The sequence below is a fragment of the Leptodactylus fuscus genome, chromosome 5 (genome assembly GCF_031893055.1).
Source record: "Leptodactylus fuscus isolate aLepFus1 chromosome 5, aLepFus1.hap2, whole genome shotgun sequence".
Classification (NCBI taxonomy): domain Eukaryota; kingdom Metazoa; phylum Chordata; class Amphibia; order Anura; family Leptodactylidae; genus Leptodactylus; species Leptodactylus fuscus.
In genome coordinates, this window is record NC_134269.1 from 66,535,431 (window position 1) to 66,553,975 (window position 18,545).

The following is an 18,545-nucleotide window of genomic DNA, read 5'->3' on the forward strand; positions in this document are numbered from 1 at the left end:
TCATTTGCATATTTTATGTGACCCCGCCCATAAGTCACACATGAGCAGCTATGGCAGCCGAGGAATGTGTCATTATGCTCGGGGGGAGCTCGTCATTGCGGGGTGATAAAGCCACGGCTGTACGGTATGGCCGCCGTGTACGGACGGAATACAGCGAGTCACCGCATACATATTCACTACACCGAGGACTGAACGTGCCGCTCAAAACAGTGCGATGTGGAGGTCGCATCCATATCACCTATAAGGAGGGGGGTGTTACTGGTATTATTCTCCGTTATGGAAAGATGTTCTGTGGAAAGAATTATATAGGATATGTGGGGGATATTTATAATAAGATTCACGGTATCTTACAAGTTGTGGGCAGGTTCAGTATTGGAGACAGGTGAGTGTCCTACTGTGAGAGCACCCCTATAGTTGTTTGCTGTTGGTACTGTCGCACCAGGAAGTGACAGCGCGACTTATGACTGTGTGACCGGCCGGCACAGTGTGAATGGGAATCGCACAGGTGAGAAGTGGCTGATGTGCGGGATATTTCAGGGGATAGACATGGCCATTCACACGGAGGAAAATGGAGAGGAATTTCAGCGCTGAAAAAAAAGCCTCCCATTGACTTTAATGGCTTCCTTATGTGCTGAAATTCGAAACCAAATTCTTAACCATTTTCCTCCGTGTGAACGAGCCCTAAAAATGAATATGGCAATTCAAGTCAGTCAGTCAGTGGGGCAGATGTATCAGGCTGGTTCACATCTGTGTTGGAGTCTAGGTCTGAGGACTCAGTTGCAGTGTCCACCAAAAATCTGCCAGTCCAACTTTTTGATCCAGTAGTTTCAATGTCCAAATGTAAAGCACCATGGAATTAATGGTGCTATATAAATAAATAATAATAATAATGTAAAACAGCACTGCTACTGTACATCGCAGAGGGTTAGCTGTCCCCAGCCTTAAAGGGGCTCTATCAGCAAAATCATGCTGATAGAGCCCCACATATGCGTGCATAGCCTTTAAAGAGGACCTTTCATCAGATCGGGCACATGCAGTTCTATATACTGCTGGAAAGCTGACAGTGCGCTGAATTCAGCGCACTGTCGGCTTTCCCGATCTGTGCGCGGTATAAAGCGCTATCGGTCCCGGTACCGTTTTAGTGTCAGAAGGGTGTTCCTGACAGTTAGCCAGGGACGCCCTTCTGCCCAGCAGCGCCTATCGCGCTGTGCTGTGGAGCGGGGAGGAACGCCCCCTCCCTCTGCTCACACAGCTCGTCCATAGACCAGTATTATCAGGAGCGGGAGGGGGGAGTTCCTCCTCGCTCCACAGTACAGCGCGATAGGCGCCGCGAGGCAGAAGGACGTTCCTGGCTAAGTGTCAGAAACGCCCTTCTGACTGTAAAGCCCTACGGACCGATAGCGCTTTACACCGGGCACAGATCGGGAAAGCCCATAGTGCGCTGAATTCAGCGCACTGTCAGCTTTCCAGCAGTATATAGAACTGCATGTGCCCGATCTGATGAAAGGTCCTCTTTAAAAAGGCTATTCAGGCACCATAAATGTTATATTAAACTAACCCCCCCCCCCCCCCCCCCCCCCCCCCGTTTTAAAATAATACCTTAAAAAAGAATGTGATCTACTTACGCATCGAGCCCACTGGGCGGGCATTCAGGGTGCGCCGTCTTCCTCCGGCGCTCGCGAACTGGCATTGATTAAAAAAAATGGCCTGGGCGCATGCGCAGTAGCATGCGGCTTCTACTACTGCGCATGCGCCCAGGCCATTTTTTTTAATCAATGTCCATTCACGAGCGCCGGAGGAGGACGGGACCCGAGGACATCGGAGGAAGAGGAGGCGTGGAAGAAGAAGACGACACACCCTGAATGCCCGCCCAGCGTGCACGATGCGTAAGTAGATCATTCTTTTCTAGGTTTTGCTGATAGAGCCCCTTTAATATTTAATGTCATCTGTGTCTTTTGACAGCTGTGGATTGCCTCAGAATACTAATTCTTCTGTTTTATCACATGCGTGAACATAGGTGATGGAAAATGGAGTTACAACACTCAGCTGGATTTAATGGCGCCATAATAGAAGAATATAGATTTACAGAAGAAGACTTTATCCTGCCGGGGATCACATGGCAGAGGAGGAGAGAATTTACAGAAGACAAATGTTTCATTTCTGATTTTGATAGAGCACTGCAGTCCAGATGGGTAGAAAAAATGGAGCAAGGTCTCTTCCGCTATCCACTGTGGAGCTTACAAACCAAAATTTTACCTGGTACTATAAAATATGTGGCACAGCTGAATATCAAGAGGGGCATAGAGAGGAGGAAGCCTCAGGACATAAAGAGCATCCAAGAAAAATTCAACCCAAACCAATTTAATTTCAATAAGATCAAACATGAAGAGATTTTGTTTCAGATGCTCAGATCCTCAACTGAGGAAGATTCTAGTGGGTCGGTTATACATAGAAAACCCAATCATGTCTGCGCCCTGCCAAGCAGTAGGCATAGCCGCACCCTAGTGGTCATTAATGTTAGCCCTCTTGAATTTGGACATGTCTTATTCATACCGGATCCATCCCTTTGCTTGACTCAGATTTTGACTCCAGATTTAATACTTCTTGGACTGGAGTCCATACTTCTCAGTGGCCACCCAGGGTTTAGAGTTGGATTCAACAGCCTTGGTGGGTTTGCGTCTGTAAACCACTTACATTTACACGGCTTTTATTTGGATGAAGAGCTACTGATCGAGTCAGCACAGTGCAAACCTTTATGCCCTGATATTAACTTCCACCAACTATCTCACTTCCCAGCTCCAGGTTTCATTTTTTACACTGATGGGAAAAACCTGTTGTCTGTCTCCCAGAAGATATGTCAAGTTACAGATTATTTTGTAAATCGAAACATTGCACACAATGTGTTCATAACCAGAGGTAGTAATCTATCAAGCAGTAGTTGCTTGGAGTCAAGGGAAGGGATCCGAGTGGTCATATGGGCAAGACAGTCTTGTTTTGGTGCAAAAGAGGAATCTGCATTCAATGTAGCCCTTTGTGAACTTGCTGGTCACCTGCCTGTGAAAAATGAGGAAGATTTCAGTACACTAACTGAGGAGTCTGTTATCAGCATTGTAAAGAGCTATCTCCTCTCCGATGAAGAATTCAGTGCATTATCATTGGAGTTAGTAGAACACTTGACAAATTCTCGCAGAATATAAATGTGACACCAGTCCACTTCTGTAATATTTATTTTGTCTGTGCACTACATATTGCCTTACTTGTGTATAATTGGAGTAAACATATTTAATAACTGATTTTAAATATCTCTGTGGCCATATAAATTGATAATCACATTTCCCATTAAATGACAAATCTACTTTTAACAAACTTTGCGTAAAGTATTCATATTACAGACAACTATATGAAATTTTCTACTGTATATTGTCAGTGAAAATTCTTATTTCTTCACTTACTGGGTTTGATTCCCCAATCCCATAGCGAACTGTTCAATCTGAAGTCTGTGCTGAATCTGTCTTGGGAGACAAGACATACTGTCATTTCACAGAGGGGCCATTGCTATAGTGCTGTACAGGATCCTAATACAAGTCAAACCATGCCTTTGAAATGTAGATAGGCCCCTAGGATGCCTGTAAAAAAGCAGTTTTAGACAATATGTAGTTGAGGTCCTCTGAGCACAGGGGGCATTGTATTCAATCCTGGAGCACAGCCACCTCATCAGTAACCACTCCCATTCTTCCTTTTTGTTTAGCCCCCTGCAGAGTGCTGCACTGAAATCCCATGTATGCGCAGTACACTATATGTATTGTATGACGGAGATCTTCCACTGCCCTGGGGCCGAACGAGAAGCCAGGATGGGAGTGGTTGCTGATGACGTGACTGTGCTCCGGGATTGGTGACAACACCCTCATGTGCTCCGTTGACCTAATTTGCGTATTATCTAAAATTGATTTTATTTATTTTTTTTACATGCATTCCTAGGGACCTATCTACATTTCAAAAGTACAGTTTTAAAAGCCTGTACAGCACTTTAACAGTTATTTACAGTTTTTTCCAATTCCACCCCAGTCTGATTTTTTTTTCCCAGTTTCCCCGTACATTGTACAGAATATTAAATGGCACAGTTACGAAGTGCAATTTGTCCCGCAAACAATATGCCCTTCTATGGCTTTGTGAATTGGAAAATAAAAAAGTTATGGCTCTTGGAAGGCAGGGAGTCAAAAGCGAAAATTGAAATTTTATAAATGGCTGTGACATGAAGGGTTTAAGCGGTTTTCCATCCTACAGGTGGTTGGCGTCCAACTCTCTGTGCCGCTTTATTGTCTACATTGATCCACATATCATCAGGCTGTACATTTAGTAGTGACTTTGCTTGCTATAACTGCTTGGTCCCATTTAAGGCTCTTAGTTTAAAAAAAAAAAAATGTAAATCCCTAATAGCAGCTTTAACAAGATGGCTATATCAATACCCATATACAGAAAATATGAAATGAAATCTACCATCAATAAATAAGCTAGTGTCTGCTATTCTGAAAAAGAACATACAGATAATTGGCTTAGACCCCATGCACACAAATGTCCATTATTAGAAAAAATGGGGGCATACAGATGCTTTTTTTTTTATTATTATTATTATTATTATTACAAACCATTAAAAAATTAGGACATGTCCATTTTCACAGAGGAGGGAGCCAAACATGTCAACGGGTCCTTTTTTAACACAGATTTATATCTTTGACAAATCTTTAAAAAAAAATGCTGAGTGGCTTGGGTAAATAAAAAAAAACCTAACACTAAGAGCTCAGTGATATGTACAGGACACCCGGCAGCCACATGTGTTGTCTCTCATGACAGGGTTTCATCAGCATAATGCTTGGCCATACACAACAAGGATTTCCCAGGAATGTCTCCGCCACATTGCAACACTTCCTTGGTTGGCTCAATGTATCGCAATGTAAGTATTTATGGGACCAATTGGGACACCAGCTTTGGCAACCTACAAGTGTACAGCCCCAACTGCAATATCAGTGAGCAAATATGTTGCAGGGTACCATACAGAAGCTGTATATCTCCATGTTCTGCTATATCACATCTTGTGTCCAGGCTGGAAGTGGCACAATACAATAGAATAGTTATCACTTCTACAGTTTTCCACAATTTCACTCTTAATATCTCATGTAACACAGCAGCTGTGATGAGTCCAACAACAAAGAGGGGCATTTCCACTGAGGCCTAGGGTGCAATTAATTCTAACTATAGGTGATGGTGAGGGATGTGGAAGACTGGCTGAGCCTCCGTTATTTTACTGGGACATCATAATGTCTGCATGTGATATCATAATTACTTGGTCATAGTGTATACTATTTCTGTACTGTGACATTACTGTGTGCATTATTCCTGTACTGTGATATCACTGTTTGTATTATCTCTGTACTTATGGCGCAATGTGCACAGTGATCATTTTGAGTGCATGTCATAGTGGGCATTATCTCTGTACTGTGACATAACTGTGAGCATTATCCCTACACAGTGACATCACCGGATGCATTATCCCTGTACTGTGACATCACTATGTGCATTATCCATATACTATGACATTACTGTGTGCACTATCCTTGTGTGTAAACAAAACCAAAATAATTGTACACTTTTCAAGTACTGAACTTGCTGCATAAGGTTGTCATGGTAGAGTGGGGCAGCTTTAGCAGTTTTACTATGGGGTGCACATGGTAACTTGCCCTTGGGTGTACCCCTAAATGGTGCCATTACGGATCTGACTTGCTGACCTCCCTTACCTACATTGTTCCAACATGTGAGAGGCTGTTCACCTTGTAGACCTGCTGCGGATACAGCAACAGGAAGAAATAAAAAAAGGTGTAAAAAGAAAAATGTCAGCATCTAGCATGGCAAGTAGGACTGCCTGCTGGCAACCACAGGACACTCAAAACAATGACGACAGATATGAAGATAGACCAGTATATCGTTTTTAGAAGTTCTACCATTATCATTTCACAGGATCAATCATGCTATCAAATAGTAATTTGGTAAGAAAACAAGAAACAATGGAAAACTGAAGGGAAAACACTACAGTAGATGGACAGTCTTAGGTCCAGTTCACATCTACATTCGGGTCATTCCGTTCCCTTCCGCATGAAATATGTGGAGAGAAAAGTCCTGCAGAAACCACATGGACCCTATTATAATTTATAGGGTCCTTGGGTTTCCTTAGGGTATGTTCACACTTTGTTATTTGGCAGCGGAATCCGCCTCAAAATCTACTGCCAAAAACGCTTGCTTCTTTTTTCCACTACTATCTACATGCCCTATCCTGAAGTGGATTCCGCGGCTGACTCAGCCACTGCGTCTGCGGTGCGAGACTCCCTCACAATTAGGCCCATTCATTCAGGCCCAATCCGGAGTGGAATGCCGCGATGGGATGCTGGTGCGCTGCATCGGCACTCCATCACAGCTAGCTGCACGATATGTTCACATGCGGAATCCATTTTCCGCCGTGTGAACATACTCTTAGGTAACCACTTTTTAATGCGGATAGGTTTCCGTTTAGGGGAGTCCCCAGGCGGACTTCCCGAACGCAGATGTGAACTGGGTCTTATATATACACTATAGCGCATGGACAGTCTTCTGTATACACTACAAGACATGAACATAACCTACACATCCAAAAAAAAGAATACAACTGGGAAATGTACAAAAATGGAAATAGATTGTATTAAAGATAATAAAATAACAAATAAATGTATAAACGGGAATATTCCTTATGAGATGTTGTGATGCTCTAGAGGAAAACTTGGTTGGTGGTACACTACAGGACATGGACAGCCTCCTATAAACACTATAGTACATGCACAGTCTTCTATATGCAGGACATGGACAGTCTTCTACTGTATATACAGGACATGGACAGTCTTCTATAAACACTATAGTACATGCACAGTCTTCTATATACAGGACATGGACAGTCTTCTATAAACACTATAGTACATGCACAGTCTTCTGTATACAGTACATGCAGTCTTCTATTTACAGGACATGGACAGTCTTCTATATACAGGACATGGACAGCCACCTATAAACACTATAGTACATGGACAGCCTTCTGTATACACTACAGTACATGCAGTCTTTTATATACAGTACATGCACAGTCCTCTATATTCAGGACATGGACAGTCTTCTGTATACAGGACAGGACATGCACATTCTTTTGTATTACAGTACATGGACAGTCTTCTATATACAGGACATGGACAGTCTTCTATATACAGGACATGGACAGTCTTCTATATACAGGACATGGACAGTCTTCTGTATACAGTACATGGACAGTCTTCTATATACAGGACATGGACAGTCTTCTATATACAGGACATGGACAGTCTTCTGTATACAGTACATGGACAGTCTTCTATATACAGGACATGGACAGTCTTCTATATACAGGACATGGACAGTCTTCTGTATACAGTACATGGACAGTCTTCTATATACAGGACATGGACAGTCTTCTATATACAGGACATGGACAGTCTTCTGTATACAGTACATGGACAGTCTTCTATATACAGGACATGGACAGTCTTCTGTATACAGTACATGGACAGTCTTCTATATACAGGACATGGACAGTCTTCTATATACAGGACATGGACAGTCTTCTGTATACAGGACATGGACAGTCTTCTGTATACAGTACATGGACAGTCTTCTATATACAGGACATGCACCGTCTTCTATATACAAGGCAAGGACAGTCTTCTGTATAAAGGACATGCCCAGTCTTCTATATACAGGACATGCACCGTCTTCTATATACAAGGCAAGGACAGTCTTCTGTATACAGGACATGCCCAGTCTTCTATACATAATACACTACATGGCCGGTCTTGAATTGTCCCGCAGCCACCAGTGACCCGGACTCTCCTGTCAGTCAGCCTTGTCCACCCCGCCCCCCCCCCCCCCCCCCCCCCCCCGCCGCGGAGGCTATGCCCGGTTTCCATGGTTAGCTGTAAGTTGTTGTCCCTGGGAGGCCCGGGAGTCGGGTCACTGTTTGGCCGCGTTCTGTATCAGGATGAAGAGCCGGTGACCGGGAGAGATTGCGGCCATTTGTACGGTAAGAACCGGCTGTGCGGAGAGGAGAAGCAAAGCGTCCATAGCAACGGCGCCTGGTTACCGCAGCTCGTGTGTATATAGGATGAAAGTTTTATTAGTGATCTGCAGTTACATCCGCGCCGGCTATAGTAATGCCTGCTCATAGTGTAGTATTATAGTCCTGCTATTACTGCCTGCTCATAGTGTAGTATTATAGTACTGCTATTACTGCCTGCTGCTCATAGTGTAGTATTATAGTCCTGCTATTACTGCCTGCTCATAGTGTAGTATTATAGTCCTGCTATTACTGCCTGCTCATAGTGTAGTATTATAGTCCTGCTATTACTGCCTGCTCATAGTGTAGTATTATAGTACTGCTATTACTGCCTGCTGCTCATAGTGTAGTATTATAGTACTGCTATTACTGCCTGCTCATAGTGTAGTATTATAGTCCTGCTATTACTGCCTGCTCATAGTGTAGTATTATAGTCCTGCTATTACTGCCTGCTCATAGTGTAGTATTATAGTCCTGCTATTACTGCCTGCTCATAGTGTAGTATTATAGTCCTGCTATTACTGCCTGCTCATAGTGTAGTATTATAGTCCTGCTATTACTGCCTGCTCATGGTGTAGTATTATAGTCCTGCTATTACTGCCTGCTCATGGTGTAGTATTATAGTCCTGCTATTACTGCCTGCTCATAGTGTAGTATTATAGTCCTGCTATTACTGCCTGCCTGCTCATAGTGTAGTATTATAGTCCTGCTATTACTGCCTGCTCATAGTGTAGTATTATAGTCCTGCTATTACTGCCTGCCTGCTCATAGTGTAGTATTATAGTCCTGCCATACCTCCCAACTTTTGAAGAACCGAAAGAGGGACAAAATGTGCGGCGCGCTAAGCGCGCCACGGCAAATTTAGCCCAGCCCACTTTTATGTTGACTCCGCCCACTCGTTAATTTTTCATGTGCCCGCACACAGTATAATCCTCCTACAGTCACCCGTAAATTATATGTCCCCCCTCTATCTCTCCCCCAGTTTCATATACACCCTTCATCTGCCCCCAGTTTCATGTCCCTCTTCCATCTCTGCCCCCAGATTCATGTCCCTCCATCTCTGCCCCCAGATTCATGTCCCCTCCATCTCTGCCCCCAGATTCATGTCCCCTCCATCTCTGCCCCCAGATTCATGTCCCTCCATCTCTGCCCCCAGATTCATGTCCCTCCATCTCTGCCCCCAGATTCATGTCCTCTCCATCTCTGCCCCCAGATTCATGTCCTCTCCATCTCTGCCCCCAGATTCATGTCCCCACATCTCTGCCCCCAGATTCATGTCCCTCCATCTCTGCCCCCAGATTCCTGTCCCTCCATCTCTGCCCCCAGATTCATGTCCTCTCCATCTCTGCCCCCAGATTCATGTCCCACATCTCTGCCCCCAGTTTCATGTCCCCCCATCTCTGCCCCCAGATTCATGTCCTCTCCATCTCTGCCCCCAGATTCATGTCCCACATCTCTGCCCCCAGATTCCTGTCCCTCCATCTCTGCCCCCAGATTCATGTCCTCTCCATCTCTGCCCCCAGATTCCTGTCCCCACATCTCTGCCCCCAGATTCATGTCCCCACATCTCTGCCCCCAGATTCATGTCCCACATCTCTGCCCCCAGATTCCTGTCCCTCCATCTCTGCCCCCAGATTCATGTCCTCTCCATCTCTGCCCCCAGATTCATGTCCCACATCTCTGCCCCCAGATTCATGTCCCTCCATCTCTGCCCCCAGATTCATGTCCCTCCATCTCTGCCCCCAGATTCATGTCCCTCCATCTCTGCCCCCAGATTCATGTCCCCATCTCTGCCCTCAGATTCATGTCCTCTCCATCTCTGCCCCCAGATTCATGTCCCCCATCTCTGCCCCAATGTCATGCCGTCCTCTCCTTCATCTGCCCCCAGATTCACGTTCCACCTCCACATTAAACTTACCTTCTCCTCCGCTCCCTCGTCGCCTCTCTCGCTGACACATGCGGCTGAAGGAAGGAGCTGACACAGGTCAGCTCCTCGCTTCGCCGCTGCCCGCGTCTCTCCCTGACACACGCGGCTGAAGCTGCTCGCGTGCTCGCTTCGCCGCTGCGTCTCTCTCTCTCGCTGACACATGCGGCTGAAGCGAGGAGCTGACCTGTGTCAGCTCCTCGCTTCGCTGCTGCCGCCGGCTCCTGGCGTGTACATCGCGTCTACAAGCCAGGAGCCGGCGGCAGCAGCGAAGCGAGGAGCTGACACAGGTCAGCTCCTCGCTTCAGCCGCATGTGTCAGCGAGAAAGAGAGACGCAGCGGCGAAGCGAGCACGCGAGCAGCTTCAGCCGCGTGTGTCAGGGAGAGAGGCGGGCAGCGGCGAAGCGAGGAGCTGACCTGTGTCAGCTCCTTCCTTCAGCCGCATGTGTGTTCAACTCAGATCTGCGTCCTCTGGACGCAGATCTGAGTTGAAATCGGGACATACCTCCCTCCAACCGGGACCGCGGGACATGTCACCCAAATCGGGACTGTCCCGCGGAAATCGGGACGGTTGGGAGGTATGGTACTGCTATTACTGCCTGCTCATGGTGTAGTATTATAGTACTGCTATTACTGCCTGCTCATAGTGTAGTATTATAGTACTGCTATTACTGCCTGCTCATGGTGTAGTATTATAGTCCTGCCTGCTCATGGTGTAGTATTATAGTCCTGCCTGCTCATGGTGTAGTATTATAGTCCTGCCTGCTCATAGTGTAGTATTATAGTCCTGCTATTACTGCCTGCTCATAGTGTAGTATTATAGTCCTGCCTGCTCATGGTGTAGTATTATAGTCCTGCCTGCTCATAGTGTAGTATTATAGTCCTGCTATTACTGCCTGCTCATAGTGTAGTATTATAGTCCTGCCTGCTCATGGTGTAGTATTATAGTCCTGCCTGCTCATGGTGTAGTATTATAGTCCTGCCTGCTCATAGTGTAGTATTATAGTCCTGCTATTACTGCCTGCTCATAGTGTAGTATTATAGTCCTGCCTGTTCATGGTGTAGTATTATAGTCCTCCCTGCTCATGGTGTAGTATTATAGTCCTGCCTGGTCATAGTGTAGTATTATAGTACTGCTATTACTGCCTGCTCATGGTGTAGTATTATAGTACTGCTATTACTGCCTGCTCATGGTGTAGTATTATAGTACTGCTATTACTGCCTGCTCATGGTGTAGTATTATAGTACTGCTATTACTGCCTGCTCATGGTGTAGTATTATAGTACTGCTATTACTGCCTGCTCATGGTGTAGTATTATAGTACTGCTATAGTCCTGTCTGTCATGGTGTAGTATTATAGTCCTGCTATAGTCCTGTCTGTCATGGTGTAGTATTATAGTACTGCTATAGTCCTTCCTGCTCATAGTGTAGTATTATAGTCCTGCCTGCTCATGGTGTAGTATTATAGTCCTGTCTGCTCATGGTGTAGTATTATAGTCCTGTCTGCTCATGGTGTAGTATTATAGTCCTGCTATAGTCCTGTCTATCATGGTGTAGTATTATAGTACTGCTATAGTCCTGCCTGCTCATAGTGTAGTATTATAGTCCTGCCTGCTCATGGTGTAGTATTATAGTACTGCTATTACTGCCTGCTCATGGTGTAGTATTATAGTACTGCTATAGTCCTGCCTGCTCATGGTGTAGTATTATAGTCCTGCTATTACTGCCTGCCTGCTCATGGTGTAGTATTATAGTACTGCTATTACTGCCTGCTGCTCATAGTGTAGTATTATAGTACTGCTATAGTCCTGCCTGCTCATGGTGTAGTATTATAGTCCTGCTATTACTGCCTGCCTGCTCATGGTGTAGTATTATAGTACTGCTATTACTGCCTGCTGCTCATAGTGTAGTATTATAGTACTGCTATTACTGCCTGCTCATGGTGTAGTATTATAGTACTGCTATTACTGCCTGCCTGCTCATAGTGTAGTATTATAGTACTGCTATTACTGCCTGCTGCTCATAGTGTAGTATTATAGTACTGCTATTACTGCCTGCTGCTCATAGTGTAGTATTATAGTACTGCTATTACTGCCTGCCTGCTCATAGTGTAGTATTATAGTACTGCTATTACTGCCTGTCATGGTGTAGTATTATAGTCCTGCTATTACTGCCTGCTGCTCATGGTGTAGTATTATAGTCCTGCTATTACTGCCTACTCATGGTGTAGTATTATAGTACTGCTATTACTGCCTACTCATGGTGTAGTATTATAGTACTGCTATTACTGCCTGCTCATGGTGTAGTATTATAGCACTGCTATTACTGCCTGCTCATAGTGTAGTATTATAGTACTGCTATTACTGCCTGCTGCTCATAGTGTAGTATTATAGTACTGCTATTACTGCCTGCTCATGGTGTAGTATTATAGTCCTGCTATTACTGCCTGCCTGCTCATAGTGTAGTATTATAGTACTGCTATTACTGCCTGCTGCTGATAGTGTAGTATTATAGTACTGCTATAGTCCTGCCTGCTCATGGTGTAGTATTATAGTACTGCTATTACTGCCTGCTCATGGTGTAGTATTATAGTACTGCTATTACTGGCTGCTCATGGTGTAGTATTATAGTACTGCTATTGCTGCCTGCTCATGGTGTAGTATTATAGTCCTGCTATTACTGCCTGCTGCTCATAGTGTAGTATTATAGTCCTGCTATTACTGCCTGCCTGCTCATAGTGTAGTATTATAGTACTGCTATTACTGCCTGCTGTTCATAGTGTAGTATTATAGTACTGCTATAGTCCTGCCTGCTCATGGTGTAGTATTATAGTACTGCTATTACTGCCTGCTGTTCATAGTGTAGTATTATAGTACTGCTATAGTCCTGCCTGCTCATGGTTTAGTATTATAGTACTGCTATTACTGGCTGCTCATGGTGTAGTATTATAGTACTGCTATTGCTGCCTTCTCATGGTGTAGTATTATAGTCCTGCCTGCTCATGGTGTAGTATTATAGTCCTGCCTGCCTGTCATGGTGTAGTATTATAGTCCTGCCTGCCTGTCATGGTGTAGTATTATAGTCCTGCCTGCCTGTCATGGTGTAGTATTATAGTCCTGCCTGCTCATGGTGTAGTATTATAGTACTGCTATAGTCCTGCCTGCTCATAGTGTAGTATTATAGTACTGCTATTACTGCCTGCTCATGGTGTAGTATTATAGTACTGCTATAGTCCTGCCTGCTCATGGTGTAGTATTATAGTACTGCTATAGTCCTGCCTGCTCATGGTGTAGTATTATAGTACTGCTATAGTCCTGCCTGCTCATGGTGTAGTATTATAGTACTGCTATAGTCCTGCCTGCTCATGGTGTAGTATTATAGTACTGCTATAGTCCTGTCTGCTCATGGTGTAGTATTATAGTACTGCTATAGTCCTGCCTGCTCATGGTGTAGTATTATAGTACTGCTATTACTACCCGCTCATGGTGTAGTATTATAGTACTGCTATAGTCCTGCCTGCTCATGCTGTAGTATTATAGCACTGCTATTACTGCCTGCTCATGGTGTAGTATTATAGTACTGCTATTACTGCCTGCTCATGGTGTAGTATTATAGTCCTGCTATTACTGCCTGCCTGCTCATAGTGTAGTTTTATAGTACTGCTATTACTGCCTGCTCATGGTGTAGTATTATAGTCCTGCTATTACTGCCTGCTCATGGTGTGGTATTATAGTACTGCTATTACTGCCTGCTGCTCATGGTGTAGTATTATAGTACTGCTATTACTGCCTGCTCATGGTGTAGTATTATAGTACTGCTATAGTCCTGCCTGCTCATGGTGTAGTATTATAGTACTGCTATAGTCCTGCCTGCTCATGGTGTAGTATTATAGTCCTGCTATTACTGCCTGCTCATGGTGTGGTATTATAGTCCTGCTATTACTGCCTGCTCATGGTGTGGTATTATAGTCCTGCTATTACTGCCTGCCTGCTCATGGTGTAGTATTATAGTACTGCTATAGTCCTGCCTGCTCATGCTGTAGTATTATAGTCCTGCTATTACTGCCTGCTCATGGTGTAGTATTATAGTACTGCTATTACTGCCTGCTGCTCATAGTGTAGTATTATAGCACTGCTATTACTGCCTGCTCATGGTGTAGTATTATAGTACTGCTATTACTGCCTGCTGCTCATAGTGTAGTATTATAGCACTGCTATTACTGCCTGCTCATGGTGTAGTATTATAGCACTGCTATTACTGCCTGCTCATGGTGTAGTATTATAGCACTGCTATTACTGCCTGCTCATGGTGTAGTATTATAGTACTGCTATTACTGCCTGCTCATGGTGTAGTATTATAGTACTGCTATTACTGCCTGCTCATGGTGTAGTATTATAGTACTGCTATTACTGCCTGCTCATGGTGTAGTATTATAGTCCTGCTATTACTGCCTGCTCATGGTGTAGTATTATAGTCCTGCCTGCTCATGGTGTAGTATTATAGTACTGCTATTACTGCCTGCTGCTCATGGTGTAGTATTATAGTACTGCTATTACTGCCTGCCTGTCATGGTGTAGTATTATAGTACTGCTATTACTGCCTGACTGTCATGGTGTAGTATTATAGTACTGCTATTACTGCCTGTCATGGTGTAGTATTATAGTCCTGCTAATACTCATGGTGTAGTATTATAGTCCTGCTATTACTGCCTACTCATGGTGTAGTATTATAGTACTGCTATTACTGCCTGCTGCTCATGGTGTAGTATTATAGTACTGCCATTACTGCCTGCTCATGGTGTAGTATTATAGTACTGCTATTACTGCCTGCTGCTCATGGTGTAGTATTATAGTACTGCTATTACTGCCTGCTCATGGTGTAGTATTATAGTACTGCTATAGTCCTGCCTGCTCATGGTGTAGTATTATAGTACTGCTATAGTCCTGCCTGCTCATGGTGTAGTATTATAGTCCTGCTATTACTGCCTGCTCATGGTGTAGTATTATAGTACTGCTATTACTGCCTGCTGCTCATAGTGTAGTATTATAGCACTGCTATTACTGCCTGCTCATGGTGTAGTATTATAGTACTGCTATTACTGCCTGCTGCTCATAGTGTAGTATTATAGCACTGCTATTACTGCCTGCTCATGGTGTAGTATTATAGCACTGCTATTACTGCCTGCTCATGGTGTAGTATTATAGTACTGCTATTACTGCCTGCTCATGGTGTAGTATTATAGTCCTGCTATTACTGCCTGCTCATGGTGTAGTATTATAGTCCTGCCTGCTCATGGTGTAGTATTATAGTACTGCTATTACTGTCTGCTCATGGTGTAGTATTATAGTCCTGCTATTACTGCCTGCCTGTCATGGTGTAGTATTATAGTACTGCTATTACTGCCTGCTGCTCATAGTGTAGTATTATAGCACTGCTATTACTGCCTGCTCATGGTGTAGTATTATAGTACTGCTATTACTGCCTGCTGCTTATGGTGTAGTATTATAGTACTGCTATTACTGCCTGCCTGTCATGGTGTAGTATTATAGTACTGCTATTACTGCCTGCCTGTCATGGTGTAGTATTATAGTACTGCTATTACTGCCTGTCATGGTGTAGTATTATAGTCCTGCTATTACTGCCTGCTGCTCATGGTGTAGTATTATAGTCCTGCTATTACTGCCTACTCATGGTGTAGTATTATAGTACTGCTATTACTGCCTACTCATGGTGTAGTATTATAGTACTGCTATTACTGGCTGCTCATGCTGTAGTATTATAGTCCTGCTATTACTGCCTTCTGCTCATGGTGTAGTATTATAGTACTGCTATTACTGCCTGCCTGCTCATAGTGTAGTATTATAGCACTGCTATTACTGCCTGCTCATGGTGTAGTATTATAGTACTGCTATTACTGCCTGCCTGCTCATGGTGTAGTATTATAGTACTGCTATTACTGCCTGCCTGCTCATGGTGTAGTATTATAGTACTGCTATTACTGCCTGCTGTTCATGGTGTAGTATTATAGTACTGCTATTACTGCCTGCTGCTCATGCTGTAGTATTATAGTATTGCTATTACTGGCTGCTCATGGTGTAGTATTATGGTACTGCTATTACTGCCTGCTCATGGTGTAGTATTATAGTACTGCTATTACTGCCTGCTGCTCATAGTGTACTATTATAGTACTGCTATTACTGCCTGCTGCTCATGGTGTAGTATTATAGTATTGCTATTACTGGCTGCTCATGGTGTAGTATTATAGTACTGCTATTACTGCCTGCTGCTCATGGTGTAGTATTATAGTACTGCTATTACTGCCTGCTGCTCATGTGTATGGAGACAGATTGGACATGTGTATTATGAGATGTTATGGGACTGTCTTACTTGCAGGGACATACTGCCTCTCCATGTAGATGGAAAGCAATTTATATGAACTGTTATAAGGATATATTTGCACTGAATTCAGTGAAATCCACTCCCCTTGTATGTGAATCAGATTTACGAAACAGCGTTCATGTGCTTCAGAAATATTGCTTGTGGCATTTTGGTGCCGCCACTGAAAACCTCTGCTGAACAGTGATATAGAATGGGAATTAATTGCTTTGGGTTTTGCACTAAAAGTTGAAGAATAATCCCCAATAAATGATGTTAGGACTAATCCTTGTATGGATCTGCAGCAAATTGCAAATCTACCACAAATTTCTGCCACAGAGAATATACATTAATCTGATATGTATACATAGTCTTTTAGGGGTTCCATACAGGGGCATGAGTCGGTACCTCTGAATGCCTTCAATTTAATGAGAATTAAAATGTCTGCTTTTGTGTATATAGAGGTATGCTATCTTAAATTTGTGCATGTAAAAGAGCAAAAAAGTGGCACTACTGCAGCTGAGGCAGAACTGCTTTATAAGCAGGTTAAGGCAAAAACTGCATATGGGCTCAGAAAAAAAATCCCTGGTGGTGCTCACTATTAGGGCTAGTTCACACGTAGGCAAAGGGGCGGATTTTGACAGCGGATTTCGCTTCAAAATCCGCCCCTTTACAATGGTGGTCTATGTAGACCACCGGGCTTTTTCTTCCGCTAGCGGCGGGCTGCCGCTAGCAGAGAAAAGAAACGACATGCCCTTTCTTCAGGCGGAAGCCGCGCGGGCTCAGCCGCGCGGCTTCTGCCCCCGGCAGCTCCCTCTTATGTCAGCTCATTCATTTGAGCCGACAGCGGAGGGGAAAGCCGCGACCGCGATGGTCGCGGCAGGCGGGTTTTGACAAGAGAGAGAGACGCGGCTCGCCGCGTCTCTCTCGGTGTCAAAACCCGTGCGGGCAGTTCACGTGTGAATTGACCCTTATGAATACATCAACATTTGGCACATGAAAAGAATAGAAAAGAAAAATAGGGCACTCACCAGTCGACGGATCTAAAAACAGCAAAATTTTATTTCATCTTTAAAAAACAAGGTCAGCCATTTCGACCATCAGGACAGAGAAGATGGAATGATACAAAAAAGAAAAAAGCGACGATCGTTTTGTGCGTCTAGCACTTCGTCAGGCTTCCCTACCTTAAATTTGCACAAGGCAGAGCCTGGAAGTCAGCTGTACTGTATGTGGTACAAGTTTTGATTACAAATATAAAATATTATTTGTCAGATTATTTTCCACATATTATAATTATAGTAATATTTATTTACGGTATGTAAGCTACTCTTCACTACAGTCATAATATGCTCAATATGCACCTAAAGGGATTAGGATATGTCATTATTTTCAGATTGGTTATAATAAGGATAAGTCATTTATTTTTGGGTTCTGACAACCCCCAATCTAATATATGGTTAATGAATAGTGGTAGATTGTTAGAGAGACATATGGGGTGCTCTGTCCTGAGATACTGGAAAACAAGGGGCCCTAAACTGTTCTTGCACATGAACTGTAGTCATCTACCAAATGTCCGCGGTTCATCTACACTTAAGGTTTCTCCTGAACAATTAGTCCTCAGTATAGTCTTAATATTAACTGCAGGGAGGTTTTTTTTTTTTTTTTTGTGTAATTTTGCTCTTTTTTATAACATCTATTTAACTTACAGCCTAAGTGGTCCCTGACAACATGAAAGTTGAAACTCAGGCTTGCAGTGAATCAGAGGATGATTCGGGGGATGAAGAAGAAGAAGAGGAAGAATCTGAAGGAGAGAGTTTGAGCAGAGCATCCCCAGCATACAAGGAAGTCACCGCTGAGAATGAAGACCCCAAGACAAGTAATCCATTAGAAGAAAGCCAAAGTCAGGACAAATGGGACCATACACTAAAAACACCAACGATGGACATCGCTACGGACACAACCGACCAGTCTAAAAAGAAAAATAAGAAAAAACGCAGGTGTTTAGTTTATATTGGCTGTATAGAGCTGTATGCCATAGTCTTGGGTATGACAATGGCAAACATTTGTAATGTGCTCTTCTCATGG

At 43.8% G+C, this 18,545-nt stretch overlaps 2 protein-coding genes across 3 annotated transcripts in view; both read left to right on the forward strand.

Moving 5' to 3' along the window:
• The first annotated feature begins 17 nt into the window (after positions 1-17).
• GDPGP1 (GDP-D-glucose phosphorylase 1) lies at positions 18-3,309 on the forward strand. 2 transcript variants are annotated; one of them, XM_075273314.1, is made up of 2 exons: positions 18-505; positions 2,018-3,309. In XM_075273314.1, the coding sequence occupies exon 2, from the start codon at positions 2,028-2,030 to the stop codon at positions 3,195-3,197; it is 1,170 nt and encodes a 389-aa protein (XP_075129415.1). In that variant the 5' UTR covers positions 18-505; positions 2,018-2,027; the 3' UTR covers positions 3,198-3,309. The 2 variants fall into 2 exon arrangements, with proteins under 2 accessions (XP_075129415.1, XP_075129416.1); XM_075273315.1 differs by having other exon boundaries at positions 18-382.
• A 4,736-nt stretch (positions 3,310-8,045) lies between these two features.
• The window catches only part of TTLL13 (tubulin tyrosine ligase like 13), a 30,556-nt gene continuing 20,056 nt past the window's right edge, over positions 8,046-18,545 (forward strand). The window contains exons 1-2 of the mRNA XM_075275814.1: positions 8,046-8,057; positions 18,169-18,457. Coding sequence (XP_075131915.1) covers positions 18,189-18,457 — 269 coding nt within the window. The 5' untranslated portion in view covers positions 8,046-8,057; positions 18,169-18,188. The remainder of the gene's footprint in view (positions 8,058-18,168; positions 18,458-18,545) is intronic.